Source organism: Ochotona princeps, unplaced genomic scaffold (assembly GCF_030435755.1).
Source record: "Ochotona princeps isolate mOchPri1 unplaced genomic scaffold, mOchPri1.hap1 HAP1_SCAFFOLD_170, whole genome shotgun sequence".
Taxonomy (NCBI): domain Eukaryota; kingdom Metazoa; phylum Chordata; class Mammalia; order Lagomorpha; family Ochotonidae; genus Ochotona; species Ochotona princeps.
Genome location: NW_026699527.1, coordinates 254,425 through 262,866, shown reverse-complemented (window position 1 = coordinate 262,866; position 8,442 = coordinate 254,425). Strand labels below are relative to the sequence as shown.

General features: G+C 56.1%; 1 protein-coding gene across 1 annotated transcript; it reads left to right on the top strand.

The window, feature by feature from the left end:
• The first annotated feature begins 1,508 nt into the window (after nucleotides 1-1,508).
• On the top strand, nucleotides 1,509-3,331 carry LOC101525065 (TNF superfamily member 9). The gene is made up of 3 exons (XM_004595870.2): nucleotides 1,509-1,769; nucleotides 2,060-2,090; nucleotides 2,577-3,331. Exons 1-3 carry the CDS (start codon nucleotides 1,509-1,511, stop codon nucleotides 3,053-3,055), a joined length of 771 nt encoding a protein of 256 aa, XP_004595927.2. The 3' UTR covers nucleotides 3,056-3,331.
• The last annotated feature ends 5,111 nt before the right edge of the window (nucleotides 3,332-8,442 follow it).

Below are 8,442 nucleotides of genomic sequence, written 5' to 3'. Positions count from 1 at the left end.
TCGGATGGAAGATCTTCCTCTCTGTCTCTCCTCCTCTCTGTATATCTGACTTTGCAATAAAAAATAAATTAATAAATAAATTGACCACCATCTATGACATTCTGAGAGCTAGGGTGTGGGGTTCACCCTGGCAGGTGTGTGTGTGGGTGGGGAGGGAATGTCTGGGGAGAGAACATTCAAGACAAAGCCCAGCAGGTGCAGACGTGGTAGTCAGTTGGGCAATAGGATTTTTGTGGAGGGCTTGGCCCAACCTCTGCTGGCAGGGGCGCCCCTCCGACTGGCTGGTGGGAGAGGCTGGGTTGGGGGAGCCTCCTTGGGGCTGCAGGGAAGGAAGCCTTCCATACTTTGTGGCATTTCCATCCGGTCAGCAGCACCTGGTTCTGGCTGCTTCTGACAGCCACTCCCAGGGAATCCCAGAATGCAGGGTTTTTGCTGAGTCAGCCCCCCACCCTCCCATGGCAAGGGCTGCTGCTGGGGAGGGGGTAGGGGGTAGGGGGCCCTCCAGCCCAGGGCTTTCCCCAGCGCTGCCTCTCCGCCCACCCTCAGAGTTGGGGGGAGCTTCCTCTTTTTTGTCTGCTCCGGGGCCCTCCCTATCCCTGGCCTGCCTCTCCCCACCCCCGCCAAGCCTAGGCCAACGGGAAATTTGTTTCCTCCTCCAGGCCCCAGGCTGGGGTGGCCTCATCTTGGGCTTGCCGCTGGGGACTTTTTGCACCTGGATTCTCCAACCTTCTGCCTTGGGGTCTCCAGGGAGTCGTGTCGGGAAGCCTCCGAGCGGGTGGGTGGGGATGGGCCAGGGAGGGGTGGACACTGACTTGGGGAGGGGGGAGGCTGGCGGGGCGGTCAGGTTAGGGCTCTGCTGGTGGGCGGGGCGTTCCTGGTATCTCGGCAGAGGTCCTGGGTTTGGGGGAGGGTGTTCTAGAGGTGGGGGTTGGGGTGCCAAGGAGAAAGAAAGAGAGAGAGAAACGAGCCAGAAGCGCAGAAATGTAGAGATAGGGACAAATAGAAAGTGTCAGAGAAATCCTAAGAGTAAGACAGAGTTGGGAAGAGAGAGAAGGGAGAGATGGAGAGAGTGAGAGAGACAGAGGAGACAGTGAGAGAGAGTAATAGGGTTGGAGAGAGAGACAAAGACAGAGAGACATGGAGAGAAAATGCGCGCCGAGAGGGACAGAGACAAACAACATTAGGGCTGGACAGAGAGGGGCCAGAGCGAGCCGGGGAGCGGCAGGGAGGTCAGGTGGGCTCTGCGAGGCGGTGGGGAGCCCCTTCCCCATTCTGCAGCCTCGGGTGATCCCCCACCCCACCCTACAGCCCTCCCACGCCCCCGAGGGCTGGTGGAGAGGAGGGCCGGCCGGCCGGCGCGCGCGGGGCGGAGCCGCAGCGGAACCGACACGCGAGAGAAAGTTCCGAAGGGGCGGCGCCCGGGTCCTCCCCTTCCCCTCTCGGAAAGTCTCGCATAAAAGACGGGCGCAGCTTGGGCCTCCGCAGCCAGTACCGTCGCCTCGCCCGCCATGCACCCCTGCCCGGCCGCTGCCGCTGCTGGTGGTGCTGTGTCCCTGGACGCCGAGGCCGCCTGGCCACCCGCGCCGTCCACACCGCCGGCTCGCACCTGCCGCCCGCTGCCCTGGGCACTGGGCACCGCTCTGCTGCTGCTCGCCGCCACCTGTGCCGCCTGCGTCGCCCGCACCTGGGCCTCGCAGGGCCCCGCAGCTGGCCCCGAACCCGCGACCGATGCCCGCGCCGGCCTCCTCCCCGATGCCCCGGCGCAATCGGTAAGACGCGACCCCAACTCGGCTCCTTCCTGCGCCCTTCTCTGATTCCCGCCCCCACCCCCAACCTCGACAGGCACCTGTTGTCTTTGGTTTCCTACTGAGTCCGCGGGTGGCCACAATAGGACGCCCGCGGGATCCCCTAAGCCCTGGGGGGAGGGGAAGGGCTGCGCTGGGTCTTGCGCACTTGCGGGTGTGTGTGTGTGGGTGGGTGTGCGCACGCGTCGGGACCCCCACTCCCCCGAGCCGCCGCTCACATGCGTTTTCCCATTCTCTTCCTCCCGGCCTTGCAGGGTCTGTTCGCGCAGCTGGTGGCCCAAAGCGGTGAGTGAGCGCCCCTCATGCCCCGCCACCGGGGTTGGAAAGAGGGAGGAAGGGGAGGGGAGGCCCTAAACCCTCATTTCTCCTCCTCTGCCTCTCCTCTGAGCCCAGCACAGACACCTGCCCTGGGGGACCCCTTTCCTCCCGCTCTCTTCTTGGTTTTCTCCCTCTCCAATCTCCCACCCTTCCAGAACTCCTCACCTACGTGGGGATTCGGCCTCTTGACGCCCCCTCTTTACAATCTCCCCCTCTCCTGCCTCTCCTGAAGGTTCTACAGCCTCTCTCCTCCCCCTCCTCCTTTCTCTGCCCAAGCCCTCCCTTCCCCTCCCCTCCCTTCCCCTCCCCTCCCTTCCCCTCATCCTGACTCTATGGAAGTCGACCCCCCAACACCCCAGCCCCTCCACATCTCTGCCTTCCTGGGTACCCCTTTCTCTCTCCTCTCCCCTCCCCCACAACTCAACTTCTCCTTTCTGTCCCCTCCCCCTGCAGTGTTGCTGACCAACGGGACGATGCGCTGGCACAGCGAGCCGAGCCTGGCCGGCGTGGCCCTGTCCCGGGGCCTGAGCTACGATGAGGACGCGCGGGAGGTGGTGGTGGCCGAGGCCGGTGTGTTCTATGTGTTCCTGCACCTGGAGCTGCAGCGCGTGGTGGCTCGCCAAGGCTCGGGCGTCGTGGCGCTCTCGCTGCACCTGCAGCCGCCGCTCTTCAGCGAAGCCGCCACCTCCTCCTCCGCGCTGGCCACCGAGGTGCACCTGCCCCCGGCTGAGGCGGCTTGCGGGGAGAAAGGCCCCGATTCAGCCGTGGGTTTCCAGGGCCGTTTGCTGCCTCTGGGCGCCGGCCAGCGCCTCAGCGTCCACCTGCGCGCCACGGCCGAGGCGCACCCCGCCTGGCAGCTGGCCCAGGGCGCCACACTCTTGGGTCTCTTCCGAGTGACCCCTGAGGTTTCAGGAGGACTAGCTTCGCTCTAGCCCACGGACGGACGACCTGGACTGGGCCACGGCCCCTCCCTTCCTGGGTCCTGGCCCTGGTGCTGGGCCCGGCTGCTCTACCTCATGGGGCTGGGGACAGGGGTCTCCGCTGCTGGCTTCTCCTCATCCTCCAAGAACCCCCAGCCACTCCTGTCCCCCAGTCGGACTATTGGTTATTTATGCTGAGCCTGAAGCTCACACCGTCTACTTTATATAATATTCACTCATCGTACTATGTTTCTATTTATTGAGCGTGTGCTGTGTGTGCCAAGAGTCTTATTTATGTGCAGTTGTGAGAAATAAAGATTTGTTCCCAGAGTCTTCCTGCCTGTTGGTTCATGGGGCGGTTGGCAGGGGGCTTCACGGGGGCCTCCTGCTGGTGAGTATTAGACCCTGTGGGTCTGGCACCCTTTGAAATGCAGAGAACCCAGCGGTAACTCAAACCCCAAACTCCAGCCCAGTGCGGACTTCAGGTTAAACCATTGCTTCGGAACTCTGCCTTGGAGTTCAGCTCCCTGGGCATGTGTACCCTAAAAGGCAGCGGGTGAGGGCTCAAATTCTTGGGTCCCTGCTACCTACATGGGGCACCTGGTTGGAGGCTTTGGCTTCAGCCTGGCCCAGCCCCAACTCTCTGGGCATTTGGGGCTTGATGTAAGGATAGAAGATTTTTGTTTCTCTTAAGCAACCTTGCAAGCAGATGGAAGGCATAAATAAATAAACAGAAGGGGGGGAAGCGCATGTTGGCCTTGTAGTGTGCATGATCTATTTTGTGGGCAAGAAAGTCTGTAGGGTCTGGTGGTTTGTTTTTTTTTTTTAAGATGTATTTATTTTTATTACAAAGTCAGATATACAGAGAGGAGCAGAGACAGAGAGGAAGATCTTCCGTCCGATGATTCACTCCCCAAGTGAGCGCAACAGCTGGTGCTACACCGATCCGAAGCCGGGAATCAGGAGCCTCTTCCAGGTCTCCCATGCGGGTGCAGGAACTCAAGGCTTTGGGCCATCCTCGACTGCTTTCCCAGGCCACAGGCAGGGAGCTGGATGGGAAGTGGAGCTGCCGGGACACAAACTGATGCCCACATGGGATCCCGGAGGTGGAATTAGCTATTTAGGTCATCGCACCAGGCCCAGAAATTGAGATTCTATCTACTGCAGTGTGAGGTTTACGCTACAGCTAGGACCATCCAGGTCTCTCATGTGGGTGGCAGGGACCCAAGTACTTGACCCATCACCAGGGTGTGCGTGGGTAGGGGGCTGGGTGTGGGATTCCAATTTGGACACTACAGTGTGGGCTGGGGGCATTCTAACCGCATGGGCCGTGCGTTCCCTGTGCTTGTCCTCCAGCTCCGGAAGGGTTACCCTGTCCACCGGCTCACACCTGAATCCCCTGGAGACCACAGCCTCAGGGAGCCCAAGGATTCCCTAGGCACTGCCCAACACAGCCACAGGCAACACCTGGAAGTGACCTTGACTGAACCAGACGAGAAACTGTTTCTAAGTTTTATGATTCACGGGCGGTGACGCCAGCATTCAGTCTGGAAGCCAGCGGGGTCACCTGTGGTGACGCCTAGAACCGGCTCTGGCTCTGGGATGGTCCATTCTGCTGTGTGAGCATGTGCTGGGGTAGGGGGAGGGAGGGGATGTGGGACACTTGCTGGCATCACGCCTGCGTGGTGGAAATATTGCATGGCGGTTTTTCACCACGCGTCTCTTTGCAGCCGGGTTGTACCTCTAGCCTTTCAGTACCTGGCAACACTCCAAGGCCACGGCCACGGCTTCCAGTACGTGATGGAGAAAATGAATGTTTGCGGATTAAACCTGAAGGTGTCCCCTGCCTGCTGCCGTCACACTGTGACTACCATGAAAAGGAGCTTGTTCCAGGGGTCCTGGGTGATGGCTTGGTGGTGAAGACAGTTAGTGATGAAGGCTTCCTGCGTCTGACACCTGCCTTCGGCTTTCGACTGTAGCTTCCTGCTGAAAGAAGAGCCTGGGCAGCATCCAGGTGTTAGGTGCGTGCCACTTCGTGGATATCTGGATGAGGCTCCCAGCTCTCAGCTTTGGCCCCACTCAGTCCTGGCGTTTGTGGGATGAGCCAGCCAAAGAGAGCTCATCGCGTCTCTTTCCAACACATCAAAGTTGGATAAGTTTCTCTAGGGGCCAGCATTGGGGTGCCATGGGTTGAGCCGCAGCAGTGCCCACATCCCATATTAGAATGCTAGTTTGGACCTGGTGCAGTGGCCTAGTGGCTCAAGTCCTCGCCTTGAATGTGTCTGGATCCCATATGAGCGCTGGTTCTAATCCCCATGGCCCTACTTCCTATCCAGCTCCCTGCCTGTGGCTTGGGAAAGCAGCCGAGGATGGCCCAAAGCCTTGGGTTGGTAGTAAGAACAACCTCCACTTGGTTGGACTTCAAGAGAAACTTAACTCAAAAACAAACAAACAAAGCCAAAAAACAGGGCCAAGCATGGTAGTCTAATGGCTAAAGTTCTATCCTTGAACCTGTCAGGATCCCATATGGGTGCTGGTTCTAATCCAGGCTGCTCCACTTCCCATCCAGCTCCCTGCCTGTGGCCTGGGAAAGCAGTGGAGGACGGCCCAAAGCCTTGGGACCCTGCACCCGTGTGGGAGACCCAGAAAAAGCTCCTGGCTGCTGGCTTCGGATCGGCTCAGTTCTGGCCGTTGCAGTCACTTGGGGAGTGAACCAGCAGGTGGAAGATCTTCCTCTCTGTCTCTCCTCCTCTCTGTATATCTGCCTTTCCAATAGAAATAAATAAATCTTTAAAAAAAGTTTTTATTAAAAAATTTTATTCATTTAATTGATGAGAGAGACCGAGAAAGAGAGAGGGGGAGAGACCTTCCAGCTGCTGGTTTACTCCCCATGGAGTTGCAGTGGTGTGGGCTGAACCTGGAGCCTGGCCCTCCATCCGGGTCTCCCACATGGGGACCATCCTCTGTTGCTCTGCCAGCCACCTGGACAGGGAGCTGCTTCTGAAGCAGCCCGCAGCACCTGCACCTAAACGGATCATTCCATGTGATACATTTTTTTTCCCCTAGGAGTTTTTGGAAGTGCCCTGGCATCTCTTATGAAGATTCCCCAAACAGGAACATCTTACCCCATTTTGCCTTATCTCCGTCTCCATCTAGTCCACCTGACTCTCTCTTAACATCATCTCTCTCTTTCCATATTGTCTTCCCCCTTCTCTTCCTCTCTCCCCACACCCACCTCCACGGTGCTCCCCTTCATCAAAGATGAGTCAGATGACACGGAGATTATTCACAAGCAAAACCCGAGGAAACCACAGATCGGTGTGGTTCTAGGAACCTCACAGTGCGGTGTGAGCGCATTTGACAGGCAAGAGGAAACCTTGGGGACATTCATGGGGTTGAGAGCTTAGACGTGGGGGCCCAGCTGTCCCATCTGGACCACCTCCCCCCCAGCCCTTGCCACCTATGTGCAGTTAGATCAACCAACGGGCATAGGATGTTGAGAGATCTGCACCTCTGTTTTGAAATGACGTGTTTGTATTTGACAACAAGCGGAGAGAGGAGAAAGAGAGAGAGAGAGAGAGAGAGAGAGAGAGACCTCCACTGGCTCACTCCCGAATGGGCCGCCACGGCTGAAGCTGAGCCGATCTGAAGTCAGGAGCCAGGAACTTCTTCCTAATATCCCATGCGGGTGCAGGATCCCAAGGCTTTGGGCCGTCCTCCACTGCTTTCCCAGGCCATAGCAGGGAGCTGGATGCAAAGTGGAACAGCTGGGACATGAACTGGGGCCCATATGGGATCCCATTGCATGCAAGGCGAGGACTTTAGCCCCCTAGGCTATGGCGCCGGGCCCTTTGTCCCTATTAAACTTTAGGTATTAACAAGCGAAGTGTTTGGCTTCTGTTACTCAGATGTGTCTGAGGCTTGTGGGTGGCACAGGTGGCCATGATGGCCGCCTCCCCCTTGCTGGATGCATCTCCCGGTGTGGGCAGAGCTCATGGCGCCTGTGTGACCCCCCACGGGCAGACCTTGGAGCTGTGGCCAAGGTGAAGGATGAGGTCATGAACCCTGTGGCGCAAGAGTCAATGCAGGCTTGCCTCTGCTGGGAGCGGGACCTGCAGAAGGATTGTCGGTTATGAACGTGGGGCGAGTGACATGGCGCAGTGACTCAAACCGTGAACCACACGGCTCCCAGCAGCCGCTTACAAATCAAACAGAAACAGAAAGTTAACAGCATAACAATAGTGTCAGGCACTCTTGTTGCTGGGGTCAGTGCAGTAGGTGTGGATGGCACGAAGGTGTGAAGAGAACAGCTCCCCTGCTTGGCAGGGCCCGGGGGAGCTTCCAGCTGTTTGGCACGGCCCGGTGGATTTTTCTCTGACCACCTTGAAGCAGTCTCACCACCCTTTTGGCATGGACACTCAAGCACCCCGCTAAGAATCCTGTAATCTGTTGAGGCATTGTTTGCCCCGTGAGATGGCTTTGGCAAGTAATGTGAGCCTGAGAGTGAATGTTACTGATAATGTCTTGGTGAGTGGGCCTTTAACTGTGCACAGGGGTACAATTAAACCCATGCCATTTCTGGACACCTTATCGTGTGCCTACCCACTGCCCTGAAATCTGGCCCAGACATATAGCATGCCTTCTGGGAAATGGCTTAATACGAATTTTACAAACTAATGGAATTGATGGGAGTATGAGCAGAAACTGCTATGGCAAAAAATAAAGTTACTGTGACCTTAAAGGTTAGCCTGTCCTTGCAACTCTTTAGAGCATAGAAAATGTAGTGCTTTTTTTTAGCCGCTTTCATAATTTTTTTTAACTAGAGGAAATATGGGGTGATTTTATTAACATCATAGAGATATACTTTTGACTATTGTTTGAGTGTTTATGAGGTTGTAGAGCCTGCAGTTGTAGGGGGATTTAATGTTTGAAACTTTTTGTCTTAGATCCTTATGTTTTTTTCTCTTTTGATGTATCTCTTCCATTAAGTGATAGATAAGTTGTGAAAATAAAATGTCGTAGGAATGTTTTACTGATTAGTAGGTAACCATCTGTGCCTCGGCCTTGGAGTTCTGGCTGTCACCTAATGGCTACTTCTGAAGAATGAATAATGGCTTGCTTTAGAGAAACTGATTATAGTAACTTACAGAATTAACTTTAAGAGCACCTGGTTGACCATGAAGTAAAAATTAATTGAACATCTGTGCATGCTGGCTTAGTTCTAAAGTTAAAGATTAAAAAAAAAAATCAAATGCTTGTGCAGAGGCTTGTGATGTGTCTAAGTAAATAAAAAGGACAGCTTTTTCCTGAAAAAAAAAGCAAGAAGCCACCAAGTGACAGTGTCTGTGTCTTTCTTTATCGCCGACTCCACGCACCCTTCTCCAGCTCCGAACCAATTC

What these genes read in the sequence shown, in the direction of transcription:
- LOC101525065 (XM_004595870.2), top strand. Translation starts at nt 1,509, where the DNA reads ATGCACCCCTGCCCGGCCGCTGCCGCTGCTGGTGGTGCTGTGTCCCTG. An exon ending in CCGATGCCCCGGCGCAATCG is followed by an intron (nt 1,770 to 2,059) that starts GTAAGACGCGAC and finishes CCGGCCTTGCAG; the next exon opens with GGTCTGTTCGCGCAGCTGGT. An exon ending in GCAGCTGGTGGCCCAAAGCG is followed by an intron (nt 2,091 to 2,576) that starts GTGAGTGAGCGC and finishes CTCCCCCTGCAG; the next exon opens with TGTTGCTGACCAACGGGACG.